Source organism: Erigeron canadensis, chromosome 9, assembly GCF_010389155.1.
Source record: "Erigeron canadensis isolate Cc75 chromosome 9, C_canadensis_v1, whole genome shotgun sequence".
Lineage (NCBI taxonomy): Eukaryota > Viridiplantae > Streptophyta > Magnoliopsida > Asterales > Asteraceae > Erigeron > Erigeron canadensis.
Window position 1 is genome coordinate 34,288,591 of NC_057769.1, and position 17,960 is coordinate 34,306,550.

Here is a 17,960-nt window from a genome sequence, read left to right on the forward strand (position 1 = left end):
TGCTTTTAATAAATAAAATAATTTCATTCTATATTTGAATTTATATTGAAATAAAATCAATCAGATGGAATATATGAAAGCATAAAAACAAATATCACCTTCAATATTTTGATTTTAAAAGAAAAGAAAAAAAGACACGATACATGTGATTCTTTCCTTGGTTGTATCAAACTGCCAAATCACTTATTTACTGCCACCATACCTTTTATAAATTCTCTCTACAAATATATAAACTGTAAATACTTTATGAAAATACATCTTCTTGAGTAAATCTCCATTCCTTTTTCTTCTTCTTTTTCCTCCTTCACCTCCATCACAACTATCCATCTCCATAACCACACAATGCGCATTGGCTCCATAATTCTGTCTCTACTAATAGTTTTACTTACTATTAATGTCTTTCCCAATTTAATCTATGCCCAAGAAGTAGGTATGTATTTCTTAATTAACCATTATACACAATTACTTATATCTATCTATGCGAGACGACACACTTTTAGCTTTTTCATCAACTAAACTTTTGGCAAACGGCTACCTAAAAAAATTGCCCAACTGATCCTTACATTGTGACCCATTGACGAAAGGTCACGGGAGTAATTGTACGATTTTGTTAGTTTTGATGTATTTAGTTTCGGTTAAAGTACGATAGCAATATTCTTTTTCTTTTTTTTTTTTTACCCTTTCCATGCAAGGTAAGTATATATTCTCACACAAATAGTTACAAATGGTCCATCAAGACACTATGACAGTTTCTAATTTCGTAAGAAATTGATTGATCATCTCAAATATTGAGAGTCTAAAGTAAATAAACCTTTCTAGCTAGCATATAATTATAAAGGCATTCTTGTGTGTGTTAGAAAATGAGAAGGAGTTCGACTATATCAAAGATGGCGAAAAAGGACCTGGAAAATGGGGGAAGCTACACAAAGAATGGTCGGCATGTAACAAGGGCAAAATGCAGTCACCAATTGACTTGTCGAATGAAAGAGTTGATATCATTCACAAATCAAACAAGTTATCGAGGAACTACAAACCATGCCCTGCCATTATCATTAACCGCGGCCACGACATTGCGGTGAGATATACTTTGGAAATGTTCTGTATATTATTGTTTTGTTTTTGTTAGCCGATAAATTATAACAATACAAATAAATACCTACTTTTTTTTAAAAAAAAAAATGTTTATAAGCAATTCCAAACACCCTTAAGCATAATGTCTTTTATTTATGAAGTCATATTTCTGAATGATTAGTTAAAATTTGGGATACATTCTATTCGTCCCGTATTAAATGTCTAATTTTGACTTGTCAAGTCTTCTGCTTTAAACTTTGACCATAAAAATATTTGTCTATACTTTAAACTTTGACCATGAAAATATTTGTCTATACTATATGACACTTCTTATAAAATATATAGACGGATTGGGTTTTCAATGTATTTTTCATTAATATAACTTTCGTCTACTATTATATAACAAAAAAAAATATTTATGGTTAAAATTGTAAGCAGAAAACTTAACAAGTCAAAATTAACAGTCGACGGGGAATATGTTTGTTGATGAAGGTGACATCATTATTTACAATAAATGTTATGAATATAAGATCACAAAACCGATGTTACATAAATATGATTTAACTTGTATTGAAATCTTTTCCATTCTTCATCTTTTTCTTTTCAACATATACAAGTGTGTTGATAATTTTATTTAAGTTTAGCATTTCAATTGATATACACTTACGGGCTATATAATTTGCGTATCCCGCCGCTATCTATAATGAGGAAAAGACAACCTTGGCACGAATGTTGTTCAGAATTTTTTTGATTTCACAACTCAAGTTTCTTTTCAAAAAATTTCATAACTTTTTCTATTTTACAACTCAAATTTTCAATATATATTTTACGAGAAATAGCGGGTGGGATGGACCCACAAAAGAGAGGTGGGGACTGGGGATTGTAATTGGCCAAGGGCCCAAGACACATGTTATTCATCTAGTTTAATAGAGAAAATAATCTCAATATCCATTTTTTAAAAATTTTTTTATTAATTTGTCAAAGTTTTTTTAGATTTTATTAAAATACCCACAAAAATCGTAATAATTTTAAAAAATTGCAATGAAATTGTTAAAATCGTAATAAGATTATGAAATTCGCATAAAGAAAATTAAAAATCTTATAAAGAACATTGAAAAATCGCATAAAGATTTCAGAATCACATAAAGAACTTAGAATCTCATAAAGAACTTTATATGTACAAAATCTTTATGAGATTTATAAAATCTTTATGCGATTATGGTTAAATCTTTATGCGATTTTGTTAAATCTTTATGGGATTTTAGAAATGCCATTGCGATTTTATATAATCTCGTTGCGATTTTCGGAATCTTATTGCGATTTTTGAAATTTATTGCGATTTTGTTGGATATTTTGTAAAAATCTTAAAAACTTGGGTATATTGATGTATTTTTAAAAAAAATTAGGTATTGAGGTTATTTTCTTTTATATAGTTGCGGTAGCTTGTAGGTAATAGATGTTCATAGTTTTGAAAATTAATTTCTTTAAAATCATCCTAAGAATGGTGGAATCATTAGATGAAGTCGTGTCAATATAGCCACATTTTGAGAAAAGGAATAGCTTATCCTAATTTCCTTTCGATTTTCTCCGTCAAAATGGAAAATTGAGTTTGAATATATACAATTTAGCTAGATTAATTTCTACTTTTCTAGTACTCGTACTTTTATTACTAAATACGAGTATATGTTTATACCAGACAAGATGCAGAAATATATGTCTATCCCAGCTGTTACACATGAACACTTAAAATAAAATATTGTTTAACTTTGAATCACACATATCGAGGTGAACATGTGGTGTTTTGCTAATAATGTTTGAGGCATGGGCATTAGGAAAAATGGAAAATACACTCTCGATTATTGTCTGTCACGTTATCTTAGAAAACAGTTTTTACTCAAATAAATCCCAGCTATATGGGTTAATCGGTAAGAAGACCCATACTTAGACAACGTTGGATGGCCCGATGGCTTATCAACGGGGTATTCTATTTGAGTTCGAGCCCCATTTTCTTTATATGTGGGAATGATTATTGAGGTTTGGAAATTCCCCCGAAATATGTAGATATACGTGTAGTTTGGCAACAAGATTAAAATAGTTTAGGGCCCGTTTGGTTGAATATTTACTAGTTTTTTATTTATAATTTTTTTACAAAATAAAAGGGGTTTTCATTTTTTAGAAAACATATAAAAATATTAAAAACGCGTTCGAAATAGAAAACGAGAAAACAAGTTCCATATGTGAGGGGAGGGGGAGGGAGGAAATAAAAAATGAAAAACAAGAAAAACATGTTTTCAAGTTTATATTGAAAAATAGAAAACATTGTTTTTTGTTTTCCTGGAAAACCTTCTTAGAAAACTATGATTAGGACGCGTTTTCTGTTTTTTTTTTATATGTTTTTTTGAAAAACAAAATTAGAAAACAAGGGATGTTTACCAAACACGCCCTTACCGTTTTAAACGAATTAAAACCTGGATGGTTTACTACTATGGATTATTAGCAAAGTAAAACCTAGATAGGGGTTGGGTATTGTAAAACAATTATTAATATAAAACAAATAAGACAAGATCTTGACCCTTAGATTATGGTTAAATTGATGCACGAAGATTCACGAAGCAATACGATGATTTCTATGATGCATGGTGATCTTCACTGAAGAAAAAACCTATTGTTTTGTTTGTTTTACTTTAATATTTGTTTTATTTTACCTAAAAAACTACGGAGTATATATCAAAACTAACATTAGTTACCAAATTCAGTTTTATTATGATAAGAAAAAGTTTTGATAGTAATATAATTATAAAAAAGTTTAGTTCTAATTCCTGCTTCTGTAAATATATAACAACACATCATTACTGAATGCCAAAAGAATTACCATGCTTGACTTTTTGATTGACTTGAATGGATATATGGTGTGCAGGTTCATTGGGAGGGCGATGCAGGTTCAATTGAAATAAATGGGACTGCATACGAACTAAAACAAGCCCATTGGCACTCGCCTTCTGAGCATACCATTAACAGTAGAAGGTCCGAGCCTTTTTGTATTACCGCTTAGTTAGTATAGTTCTTATGCGTTACATAGCGAGACTTAGTCTCCATCTATTTGTGCAGTTGACATTGCAATTCGTTGAACAATATATGTAATAGGAAATTAATAATTTTGTAGATATTCATTGGAGCTACATATGGTTCACAAGAGCACTGATCCAAACTCCAAACACCAGATAGCAGTCATTGGGGTCCTTTACAAAATTGGAAAGCCTAATCATTTTCTCTCCAAGGTATAATCATTTTTTTTCTTTTAGATATCCACATATATTTTAGTTCACTACATATTAACCTTAACCATTTAGCAGTAAAATAACATTTATAGATAACCTGAATGGGCTGAGACGTGCTGCATTAATTAATGTTACATTGAATAATTGAACTTTACGGACTAGAAAAATGTGGCTTTAGTTATGTCGATAACATGTTCCAAGTTAAGTTATATGTGCTTGCTAGCTACAACAATTATAAAGATACAATTACTAATTTTCATGAATCGGGCACAACGTGTGTTTTATAAATTATAACTGAAGATATTGTGCTTAAAAATGTGCCAGAAGATATTGTCTTTGTAATTGTTATGACGATAACTTATATAAAATGAATCTAACCTTAACAAGTTTGTGTCACATTGAAACCGACAAACATATATAGTGACAATGACTAGTGGATTTGTTGATTGATCCATGTATATATCAGTTGGTTGGAAACATAACATCATTGGTGAATCAAGATAACAAACACAGAGACCCAGGAGTGATTGATCCAAAAGAAATCAAGATGAGTCGCCGAAGATACTACAACTATATTGGCTCACTCACCGTGCCTCCATGTACCGAAGGTGTCATTTGGACCATTAGCAAAAAGGTATATATAGTCATGACTGCGTAATTCATATGTTTTTTTGTTATTAAAGTGTACTTGGAATGTTGCACTTATTTGGTGTTATATATACTGAGAATGAATATATGTTGGATTTTGATGATATCTTCGGAATATATGATGCAGGTGAGGTCTGTGTCGCTAGATCAAGTAAAATTGCTTCGAGAGGCTGTTCACGATGTAAGCATAATTTTATTTTTCTAATTGGAAAATAGTTTGGAATATTTCAAGCTCATTATTGATTTGCTTAATGTTCTAAAATGAAAAAATATTATTTGTCAATAAATTGCAGCATGCGGCAAAAAATGCAAGGCCACTACAACCACACCATCAAAGAGACATTCAACTTGTTGGTCCCTAGATCGACCTTCTTCAATTATCTACTCTATATTTGCTTTTTCTTCGTGTGTATATATATATAGAGATTTGAAAGATGAAATTCAAGGAAATCCTTTTTTAATGTTTACTCGAATGTTTGCATAATTGAAGATGCACGTACTTTTCACTCGTCCAAAACCACTTCTATTATATGGAGATAACATGTACAGTATTAAAGAGCCATATAATTCATCAATAACACTTTTATTAAATTCTAAATACTCGAATGTTTATCAATCCATTAACAGATATTAAAGGGCCATATAATTCATCAATAACGGGCCCAATTCTTTGTGATTTTATACCAACACCAATTTCAGGCCCTTTAGACTTTAGTGGGTTTGTTGCAACTCTATTATGCATTTTCTAAATTCTAACACATATATTGGCTATATACTTTCTGTTAGGCTAATTGTTAAAGTTATTTGTCTTCGTCGTTATTACATTAAAATAGTTTTATAAAAGTTAAGTTACATAAATTAAGATGATGCTCATTTTTTAGGTAGACAAACCATGATATATACGTCCCAAACATCTTCTTTTCATTCATTTACTTGGGAAAAATCTCCCAATGAATAAATAAAAGAAACATAAAAGCAACAATAAATATACAACAGAAACCGCAAATTTACAAAACATTAGAACGATATGGAGAAATCACAATCCAATGTCCACAAATTACAATTTGTCGAGATATCAACAACCACCAACGAAAGAAATGCACCAATAAAAACCCGAAAAAAAATACTATGTTTATACGAGTAATTTTGAGAAGTTCGTTTTTACTTTTTATGAACTTTAGGCTGATGTGGGCAAATGGTCATGGGTTTGGTTAATAAAGAGGAACTCATAAACAAGTCCAGCAATACCACCACCAACCAAAGGCCCAACCCAATACACCCAGTGGTTGGCCCAGGTCCAGCTCACCAAAGCGGGCCCGAAAGATACTGCTGGGTTCATGGATGCTCCGGTGAATGCTCCACCAGCCAAAATATTGGCACCAACAATGAAACCAATGGCAATTGGGGCAATTGTTCCCAAACTACCCTTCTTTGGGTCAACTGCGGTTGCGTAGACTGTGTAAACAAGACCGAATGTCATTACAATCTCGAAGACCAATGCGTTTGATACTCCAACTCCTGTGGACAACGAGAATGCACCCACGGCCTACAAAATAACCACATTTAGCCTTAAGTCGTATTATAGTTTCCCATTTTCACACTCACATATATAGATGGAAAAAAAAAGGCATACTAACTATGACCAACAACATGTGGATATAAATTGGTTCCATTGGGACATACTAGTAGATACGAGAGCAAGTACTTGCGCGTTGCGACGGTAAAATGATGAGGGTGATAGGTCATAAAGTGTGATAGGTCATAAGAGGTTATATGTCATAAAGTGTCATAGTCAAATGCCTTAGTCGTACGGGCTCCACACTCGGATTTAAAAACTCGTCGAAAGTATATCGAATGACATCTCTAATGAAAGAGCATGAAATTTTAAGAACACCCATATAATTTTTATAATTTATCGATGTACGGTTTTTGAGATAAAAGATTTTGAAAGAATTAGAGGAATAAAATGATTTATGGAGGAGAGAAAAAGTTGTATACATTGACGTATGGTACATGATGCATTAATATGTGTATATTGTTGAATTGAATGTTGAAAGTTGAAAAAGTGAATTTGCTTTATAATATAGTATAGAAAAAATTCGTCGAAAGTATATCGAATGACATCTTTTATGAAAGAGCATGAAATTTAAGAACACCCATGTAATTTTTATAATTTATCGATGTACGGTATTTGAGATAAAAGATTTTGAAAAAATTAGAGGAATAAAATGATTTATGGAGGAGAGAGAAAGTTGTATGCATTGATGTATGGTACATTATGCATTAATATATGTATATTGTTGAATTGAATGTTGAAAGTTGAAAAGTGAATTTGCTTAATATAGTACGAGAGTAAGTACCCGCGCGTTGCGGCGGTGAGATGGTGGGGGTGATAGCTAGGTCAGAGAGTGTGATAGTCAAATGCCTACTGTCTCCGCCCTTCGGCCTCGGATTTAAAAATTCGTCGAAAGTATATCGAATGACATCTCTAATGAAAGAGCATGAACTTTTAAAAACACCCATACAATTTTTATAATTTATCGACGTATGATTTTTGAGATAAAAGATTTTGAATGAATGAGAGGAATAAATAATTTATGGAGGAGAGAGAAAAAAGATGATTAGTTGAGATTTGAGGAGAGAGAAAGGGTATTATGATTATTTTAGATAAATATAGAATAGATGAGAGGGGTATTTTGGGGATGTACTTAAAATCAATATTGAAAATTTTCAACTCAATGTTGAAAATCTGAAAGAAATCTGCTTTATAATATAATACAGATAGATAATATGACAAATTAAAATCATTTTATCCAGATTGGGTCAATTCACTTTCTTTTCTTTCTTTTGTTATCTAATAATGAGTTTTGCTAAAAGCCAAATTCCTAGAAGTTTATTAAAACAACTATACAATAAACGAACTAATCTATTCAAATGCAGTATATATCTAACTATTCTTCTAAGACTAAAATACTAGTAAAAATGCACTCCATAATCCGTAACAAAATTTAGTGCTTAGATTAAAATCTACTTATACTTATATAGTAAATATTAATCACAAACTTAATTGGTAACGTAGAATAATGGGTCGGATCCTAAAACAGAACCACTAGAATCGGTTTTGAGTTTTTCTGGTTTACATGCTTTTTATTTTATGGTTTACTAAATACTAACTTAATTTAGCTTCTTTGAATTGAATACTTTTTCTATTTTATATTTTCTTGTTTTAACCGTTATCTCGATTATAAACAAGATCTATCGTTTAGCTTAAAAAATAAAAATAAAATTGAATGCTCACCATGTCATTAGTGACAAACTTAAGTAGCAAGCAAGCAACAGTGGATCCAAGCAACTGAGCAATGACATAAACAATACCACGCAACAAAGTGATGTTACCCCCAACAAAGGCACCAAAGGTGACCGCGGGGTTGACATGTCCACCCGAAATATTAGCACCTACGGAAACCGCAACGAAAAGTGCAAAAGCATGGGCAATAGCAGCCGATGTGAGGCCAGCAGGAGTGGCTGCACCATCACTTGTTAGCTTATTGAATGCCATCCCTGACCCTGACCCTGCAAAGACAAATATGAGCGTGGAGATGAACTCGGCCACCCCGGCTTTTATCGTGTCCGGGTGGCTAAGCTCCTCGTGTCGTCCCACCGCGATTGCTCGGACTGGCATGGTTAAAGGTTTATATAAGGAATGGTGGAGTACTGAGGCTAATTAGAGGATGGAAAATTGTTTGAAGTTTTAAGGTGTTTTCTCTTTGCATGCAAATAAGGTGATTATATAGTGGTCAAGTGATAATGGTTTACCAGCTACTGCCGGTTTTACCGGTCACAAAGTTTCTGTATAGTCTATTGTTTAGTTTATTAAAGAGTAGTTGGTGTTAAATGTCGCCTTTCTAAATTTAGAATTTTGATTATTGGAAATGATCGATCAAGTAGTTGAAGTCAAATATAATTATCTCATTTTTATTTGTTAATTTAAACTTTAATAATGCAAGTACTTATCTAACTATGTATCTTCATTATTAATTGGTTTCGACCCGTTTAAACCATCAATATCCGAACCACTTTAAAACTTATAAGACTATACCGGTTCCATAATTCAGATTTTGGTATAGATTATAATCGAAATTGAATTTTGTAAGATACTAACATAGTGCTCACGCAACCTTACTGTATATGTATATATATATATATATATATGTATATATGTAAATTTTGTAAAACTTTGTTTTGTAAGACATGTTTGAAATCTTAATAATTGAATTACAGTAGTAATGATAAGTTATAATTAGTTAATTACATAAGAGGTAGAAAGTTAGTTTGAGCTTAGAATTGAAGATAGTTATTAATTGAAATATAAGTGGTAAGATATACTAGGTATTACATTAATTTAAAATTTAAATTAATTAACAGCTTTAGATAATCTATAACAAAGTATAGATCATACATAGTTATAAAAATCTTTATAGTTAGTAGTTACAAGCTAGCTAGCTAGCATTATAGACTAATTATACATCGTAAAGCAGAAAATAAATACATATCTATAATCTACATCTATCTATAAATCTATAAACTAACCCTTATAAAGAAAATAGAATTTAAGACTTTAAGCACTTTTTACAATAATCATAAATTACCCCTAACCTTAAAATAAGTAAAATACGTTTCTTTCACACTACTTCTTTCATACTATTACTTTTCAGTGTGACAGTATCCTTCATCACCGACGCCCCGATCATCGTCTTACGTATCCATTATCACCACACTTAACAATCGTTTTTTAAATGGAGCTGTTGCAACGCGCGGTCACCCATCTAGTTTGAATCTTAGAAGAAAAAAGAAACCGTCTTTTAGAGCTAGCGCGCGAGCTTAATTTAAACTTACATTTTCCTAAATTGATCCAACGTTTACTAAATTTACGGGCATGGAACTTGACAACTTGTGTTCAGTGTTTTTTAAAAAAAAAAATTTTATTTTTATTTTTTAAAGGTATATTCCGTTTGAAACTTCGTATCGTGATTCGACAATATATAGAAGGTCTGGGTTCGTGTTAGAGAGCTCTCTCGACGTAGAAATGTCTATTTCAAATACCCGATAAGGGAATAACCCCTACTAATCTGCCCGAAGACACGATGATTATTAGGGATTTAGGGGTAAACCCTGCCCCTTAGAATTGAACCTGAGTATACCTAAGTCATCATAAAAGGACTTCATATGTCTTCAGCAATGCTTGAACATAAAATCTCTATTTTTAAATAGAGAATGACTTTTTAAACTAAAGCTAAAGTACTTTCTTTCATAGTTTGAAATATTATGAATCATGAAATAAATCCATCCACCCTATCATTCCAGCGAATCAATGGATAAACCAAAAGGGACACGTCCATGTTAGTCTGGATAGACAATCCATGAAAAAGCTACTTTCCTTTTAACTTATCTGTAATATTTTATTCTATATACAAAGTAATTGCTTACAAACTCTTTTTTCTTGTGTGAAAGCAATAAGCTGGTAAAAGGTAAATCGTAATTGCTGACACAATGTAACTTTTTTGGGTATATGTAATAGACTAATAGGTAATTGGTATGTGTTGTTGTGTTGTACGATGGATTTTTGGTATTTAGTAACATACAGATTGTCTTTAGTCTTCCGCAAAAACTTTGAGTGACATATTAACATAGCAGTAACGTATTTCTGATTGATACATTCATGTATTCATATGATTAATTCCTTTGTTCACTATTAAATAATCGATTTGTTTCTTGGAGTCTAATTAAAGTGTAGACATAGGCAATACATGTGTACTAGGAATTGTGCTAGTAAAATAAAATTGAACCAAAAGCAAGGATAAAATTGAATGGAGATGAGGGGAGTTGTGACCTTCCTAACTCCCTCAAAGAGTCAAAGTTTGTTTTGTTATGTCCTAAATATATGTATGGTAATTTATAAAGTATACTACATAAAATTATATAAAGTTTGATAGATACTTAATTTCACTCATCTAAATAAAATATTTATGTTTTGGTCTCTATAGTTCAAGTTCCATTTTTTCTCCGCCTAAAAGGTTGCAAGTGAAGACATTCACCTGTAACTAAGGGTGTAAATGATACGATACAGTTCACGAATTATCCGAAATTGACTCGCAAATTACTCCAAATCAACTCGGTCTTAGTCGAGCCAAGCTCGAGCTACTCGAGTAGACTTTCGAGTCGAGCTCGAGCCTCAATATACCCTACTCGAGAAGTTCACGAGCTTAATCGAGCTTGTTGTTATTTACAATTTTACCCTTGAATATTATATATTTTTACATAATTAATTTCCTACCGAGCCAAACTTAATCGAGTCAAGCTTGAAATTGTCGAGCTTATAGGACTAATTTAATTTGAAACTTAATATAATTTTTAATCGAGTCGAGCTCGAAAGTGTCAACACATAAGGCGAGCTCGAGCTCCAGCTTGAAAATAAAGGCTCGGTCGAGCTATAGTCAATTTCGAGCTTGTTTAGATAGTACATGTGTAAGTTAACTTACTTCCTTCTTCTAATTTCGTCCTTCTTCAGCGGCGAAACTGCCGCCGCCAACCACCACCATGATCATCTCCGATCACCACCATGATCCTCCGAAGATGGTAGCCGTTGCCGGAGGATCATGGTGGTAATCGGAGATAGAAGGAAGTAAGTTAACTTACAACTGTATTTTTTGTAATGTCTGTACTATAAATATCTTTCCTATATATATATATATATATATATATATGTTCTCTTATTAAACATATTGGATATCTATTTTAGGAAATTTAAGCATTTTTTTTAGTATTCTCATTTTACCCCTGACTATTTATAAATATCTAATAAACAAACCACCCTTTTTTTTCTTAAACTTTCTGTCTTTGAAAAACCAAAAATACTTTTCCTCTTTCAAATAATTATATTGAAAACATTTATTTTTATGTAACAATTTTCAGATTTACCACATTGGATCCCTTTAAGATTAAAAATTACGAGTTACTTCTTAGTTTTTTACATTTTTTTTTCTTTTGGGTTTTCAAATAGTATATCAAACCTATTTTTTTTGTATTACCTTTGAATAAATATCTATGTCAAATATTTTAACAAACATATATAACGACACATCATTAATAACAAAAGGTAACCGAACTAATTGAAACTATGCAAGATGCAGACGGAAACTATTGTGGTTTTGCTTTTAAATAAATATATATGTGATATGATAAACTTTTAAACAAACTTATGCATGACATAATTTTTGTTAATTCAACGCAAATATACTAAATAATACAATCGTTTCAACACAACAATTGATGCCCCGCAACGCATGGCCGGAAATTTCCTAGTTTGTAATATTTGAAGAGCTATGACGAAAAGACAATAAAGGTTAGGATCGTAACTTTTTTCAAACATCTTTCGGTACTTGTTGTATTTTGTTTCGCCCCATCCAAGATACAAACGCTAGCTACGCCACTGATTATACCCTACCTACAACGACCAATAACTTCCTATGGTGGTCCGTGATGGTTGTATAAAAGACGGAGTTATATTGGTATTGTAATAGATCGAACATGAAGTTAATTGATTTGTTATGTAATTTAACTTTTTTGTCGAGTTATTATTTGATAGCAAATAAATGAATAATCAAATATCTGATTTAATTGATTTGAATTTGTTAGAAAATTATTATGTAATGTACTAATTTATGATTATGAAAAAATTAGTCAATGACAAATTACTTTGCCCGCGGAATAAGTTTAAACTTATACTTAATTTTCTTTAATAATGTTATCCCATATAGCTTTTGTATAGTATATTGAATAAAAGGAATATTGCTATCTGGTTAACATATAAGTTATATTATCCCTATTTATTTAATATATATATATATATATATATATATATATATAAACAATCAACCATGATTAGTATTGCGATGTGATTAGTCAAGTCCACTAAATTAATCACAGACATATGCACTGTTCATTTCTGAAACTATACCTGTGGATCTAGAATATAAAATCAGGGACAATATTAGGGGGCAATATTAGAATGATGACACGTGGAAAAATCAGGGGGCAATATTAGGAAAGAGAATTAGTGTATTCCATATGTCAACTTCCTAAGGTTTTAGGCATATCTTTAGGCACACCAATTAGGTTGATTAATCATTTTCCAACATAAAATACCAAACTATATTAAATGTTAAAATTAGCTTAAACTATATCAGAAATAAAAAGTTTCATTGCATAGTATTATTTGTGTATAATCGAAGTCGTGCAGGTGTAGTGTAGTTATGTCTAGCAGTGTCCTAATTGGTTGATTTGTTTATAGAAGTTTAGGTTATTATATAGGGGGAAAGGAATATGAGGCTGTTAAACATTTAAGTTTGGTGAAAAATCTCTCACATACTTTTTTTAAAACCATAAAAATCATGAGGGCCAAATATTTATTCAAAATATTAAAATATTGATATGTGAAGGGTTTTTTATTCAAGTTGGTTGCATAAAAGACTCATACTCACTTTTTCTCTATTATATATATATTAATTGTTCGAAACCTAATTAAACAGGTTTATTTATCCACTTTTGTTACTGGCATATATTTGCAATTTTATAAACCCATGCTAATCAGTTTTGAATGCTTTACTAATCAAATAAATCACAAACATGTATGATAATCAAATCTACTATAATAATCTTTGTTTGAGTTTTACTTTTCACATATATTCAAGTTAATGTTCGGTTGAAGAAATGAGACACCCACTTTTATCCAATTTTTAACTCGGTTTCGTGGGGTTTTATTTCTCCTTCTAAAACTGCTGCATTTTGGTAGCCTTAAGCTTATATTCGGCTGAAATAGTGGCGAGTTGTGGGCTTCGGCTCATGTTAGTGGTGTCTTTTCCCCTTTGGCTATCATAGATGAAAGTCTGGGCTTTGTGTTTGTTTGCCCTACAAAATTAGTATATGTTCAAGCTAATATTAAAATACTCACCTATTGCTGTCCAATTTTTTTTTTAAAAATATTATCTTTAAATATTATCATCAAATTTTATTATACTCTTAATCTAAATAACAAGAGCTTTCAAAAAATCTATATTAATCTACCCCACAAATGTAAAAGGTGAAACTCGAACTCAAATGGATACTTTCAAGGTCAAAAACCACTACAAGAAAAATGTCGATTAGTGACCATTTTGCTTAGTGACAACTAAAATTTGGTCACTAAAAAACTTATTTACTTACCATTAAAAAAATAGTCACTAAATTTGGTCACTAAACAAAATTAGTGACCAAAAACTAACATTCCTTCTCTAAACAAAATTAGTGACAGACCTTTAGTGACGAAAAATGACCACTCCAAATTTTGTCACTAATTTAACATAATGACTAAATTTTCGTCACTAACAATCAAAATTTGGTCACTATTGTCGTTAGTTACCAATTTTTCGTCACTAACAATCAAAATTTTGAGTGGTCATTTTTCGTCACTAAAGATCCGTCATTAATTTTGTTTAGAGACAAAAAAATGTTATTTTTTGCGACTAATTTTGTTTAGTGACCACTTATCTTAATGATAACTAAATAAGATTATTAGTGACCAAAAATTAGTTGTCACTAAATAAAGTGGTCACTAATCGACATTTTTCTTGTAGTGAACTTTAGGAACCACTTACCACATTGACAATATTATCTTCAAATTGACATAGTTGGTAGCGTATATGAAAAAACTATTTTCATCTTGAACATCATATCGTAAATATCAAATATCATGAGAGTGACAATAAAAATGATTTGGAAGCAATAATCACATACATGTATGTGAGCTATGAACTACCAAATAGCATTTGGGTAATCGTTATTGACTCGGGGATCGAAAAAGTATAAAGTTGCTAAAAATATTAGGACAATTTTTTTTAATGTTGAATTGTCAGATGATGTTCGTACCACTTATCTGCTTATATATCTTTCGGGAAGGATATCATTCGAATTTTCAAAGAACCACGGAGGGAGAAAAACCTCTTATTAATCCGCCAAACGACACGACGATTAATAAGAGTAAATCTTGTCTCTTCATTATTTGAACTTGGTCTTCCTGTGCCTAAAACCCTCATAGAAGGACTAGGATACCACTAAAGTTTTATTTATAATATTTATTTAGGACAAATATTATCTATAATACCTTATAAAATAAATTGGGTTCCTCCCTTAACTTAATTAAGAACATGATAAGACAAAAACGCCCTTAAATAATCTTCCTTGCTAAACACCCTCTCACGTGATATACCAACTATGCCCTTCAACTATTTTCATCTCTAACAAAGTAAAACCCTATCACCGCCGCCACTGGACCGCCTTCCTCACCACCGTCGTCGCATTGCGCGGGTACCATGCTCGTAAATAAAAATATACATCGACCTCTCTTTGCTGTTTTTAATGCAGGAGTATGATTTTGTTAATCATAAAAATGTCTAACTTTTTAATATATCAAACAAAAAAGCATTTTGTAACATGGTTTTCGTCGAGCTTTTGTAACAATTTTATCTTGGTTTTGGTAGAAAAATAGTTACACCTTGAATATGCTCATATAATTGTATTTTATAAAGTATTGGTTAATTAGGTTTAAGTTAGATCAAGTGGTTTGTGCATAATATTAAAAGTTAGATATCGTGAGTTCTAATCTTGTATTTGGCTTTTTAACCACTGGGTAATAGCCCAGTAGCCACCAGCCGCCACTTTCCAAGAGAGATCTTGGGTTCGAGTATTGCCAAAGGCAATTTTGAGATAATCGGAGGATTATTAAGTGGTTGAAATTCACCTGGACACTAGCTTGCACTACTAGAAAAACACCTTTAATGACACCGATTTGGTGTGATAAAAAGGGTCAGATGACACGCTTTTTGGTGTCATAATGAGACTTCGATTTGAACCTTTAGAGCTTCGATTTTGACTGTAATGGAACCTTTGGAGCTTCTTGTTGTATGAAGCCAATGTTTTCTCATAATCCTTTTATTATACAAGTTAATATATACATAAAGATGAAAAATTTACCAAAAAATTATTCTAAAAACACAAGCAGATCTTGTAATACATCAACTAAAAACAGATTTGTTTAAAAAATATCACATCGATTTATAATTAAAAACGAGCATATATTCACAAATTAAGTAAAATTAATCGCAACTATGTGTTTGTCTGTATATTATATATATATATATATATATATGTAACATTCCAATAATTTTAAGATAAATAAATTAACCCCTTTTTGTAGTTTTGACATTAAACTAATTTCTATTTTTAGATATGGGGTTAATTTAGTTAGAACTTTAGCGGATAACGGGTAAAATACCCACAAATTAGGAGATGGGTCGAGGCATCCCTATGGAGTGCCAGCCATCTAATTTTCCATGAGTCATATTTCCATTCACCCTCATTTTCTTCACCTCCATTTTCTTCATGCAATCTCCTTCCTTTTCTTTCAAAATCAAAGATTATTTCTTCCAATCCAAGGATAGAAACCATAATAATAATCATCACCATCAAATAATCTTCATTCAAGAATTGAAAAGTTAGGGTTTGTGGGTATTGTGGTGGTGGCCGAATTTCAAAGAGAAAAGAAAGGAAGAAGAATTTCCAACTTAAGTCTTGCATTAACTTATTGTTTATTGAGGTATTGAATTCCCCTAATTTAGTTTTCATATTTCTTTTGAAATTAGGGTTCATGGAGTGAACCAATTTGGGGGTTTTTGCTAGAAGATGAATTATGGTTATATTCTCCCCAATTCCTTAGTTAACCTAGTTGTCATTGAGTTATATGATATGTTTGATTATGAAATTGATAAGTTCAAAGTAATATTTTGAGTTTGCAAGAAAAGATGAAATTTTTGCTAGTTATTGAAATGTGGTTGAAAAAGGTAAGATGAACTACCTAATTTTGTTATTAAAGGTGGAAGTAACTCAATGACAGATGGGTTTGGGTTTTGGGTTTGGAAAAGGCTAGTGAACGAGAATTTGGTAAATTTTGAGCAACTAGATGAAATGGCCACATGTTGGTTGTAAAATGAGATTTTTAGCAAAATGATAGATAATTGAGATTGATGAGTTTGAAAGATTGAACTTTGTTAAGTAAAACTTGATTTTAAGCCAACTCAAGCAAATTGAGTTTGGGTGAATAGGAATGCTAGTGAATCGTTAGTTTGGTTAAGTGAGTTAGCCAAGATTGTGAATAAAGTCTTATGTGCATATTGTATTGAATTGATAGGTTGAAAGCTTTGCACTTGTTGTTGCATTGTTGATTGTTGATAGTCGCGGAGGAGGTGAGTACTCTTGCAGACTCTTATATGTGCGTTGGGTCGATTACCATACGATGGTGGATTCCATGTGTGGTAATCGATTCGGCGTTAGGGCCTAATTTGAGGCCGGGGCCTAAGAACCCCATAGTTGAGATGAGATAAAGGCCTAAGAACCTTTGAGGCCTAAAAACCTCTTGAGATTATTGTTTAGCGTATATGGATCCATGTATGTTTTGTTAGCGCAAAAGTGAGTATGCAAGTGATGATATGACGGTATCATTGGCTACATGCGATAGTCTTTTGTGTTTTTGCCCTCCTTCGTATGTATAATTGTATGCAAGTTTATTCACTAAGCATTTGCTTACGTTTTAGTTGTTTACCATTTTATAGGTGGTTCCGGAAGAAGGAACTAGGTATTGTTGATTTGAAGTTGTTGACTTGAAGTGTTAGTGACTTGAAGGTATTTGGTCATCCATAAAAGAATGACATTTTGGTTAGAAACCTAGTTAATTCCCTCTCAAACTCTTAACTCTTGATACATGTGTCTTTTGAATGAGAATGTTGTGTATGATGTATTTTAAGTCTTGAAGTCTTGACTACTATGGTGGATTGAAATATAAATCATTTTGGAGTCAACTTGGTCATTTCGTCA

General features: G+C 31.6%; 2 protein-coding genes across 2 annotated transcripts; one reads left to right on the top strand and one right to left on the bottom strand.

Annotated features, from left to right (window-relative positions):
• The first annotated feature begins 258 nt into the window (after positions 1-258).
• Positions 259-5,523, top strand: LOC122582911 (alpha carbonic anhydrase 4-like). Its single transcript, XM_043755341.1, has 7 exons — positions 259-430; positions 858-1,075; positions 3,989-4,095; positions 4,235-4,349; positions 4,816-4,983; positions 5,125-5,178; positions 5,291-5,523. The coding sequence occupies exons 1-7, from the start codon at positions 343-345 to the stop codon at positions 5,357-5,359; spliced, it is 819 nt and encodes a 272-aa protein (XP_043611276.1). The 5' UTR covers positions 259-342; the 3' UTR covers positions 5,360-5,523.
• A 462-nt stretch (positions 5,524-5,985) lies between these two features.
• LOC122581734 (aquaporin TIP1-1) lies at positions 5,986-8,740 on the bottom strand. Its single transcript, XM_043754002.1, has 2 exons — positions 8,296-8,740; positions 5,986-6,543 (listed from the first exon to the last, which is right to left on the bottom strand). The coding sequence occupies exons 1-2, from the start codon at positions 8,677-8,679 to the stop codon at positions 6,175-6,177; spliced, it is 753 nt and encodes a 250-aa protein (XP_043609937.1). The 5' UTR covers positions 8,680-8,740; the 3' UTR covers positions 5,986-6,174.
• Positions 8,741-17,960: the final 9,220 nt, after the last annotated feature.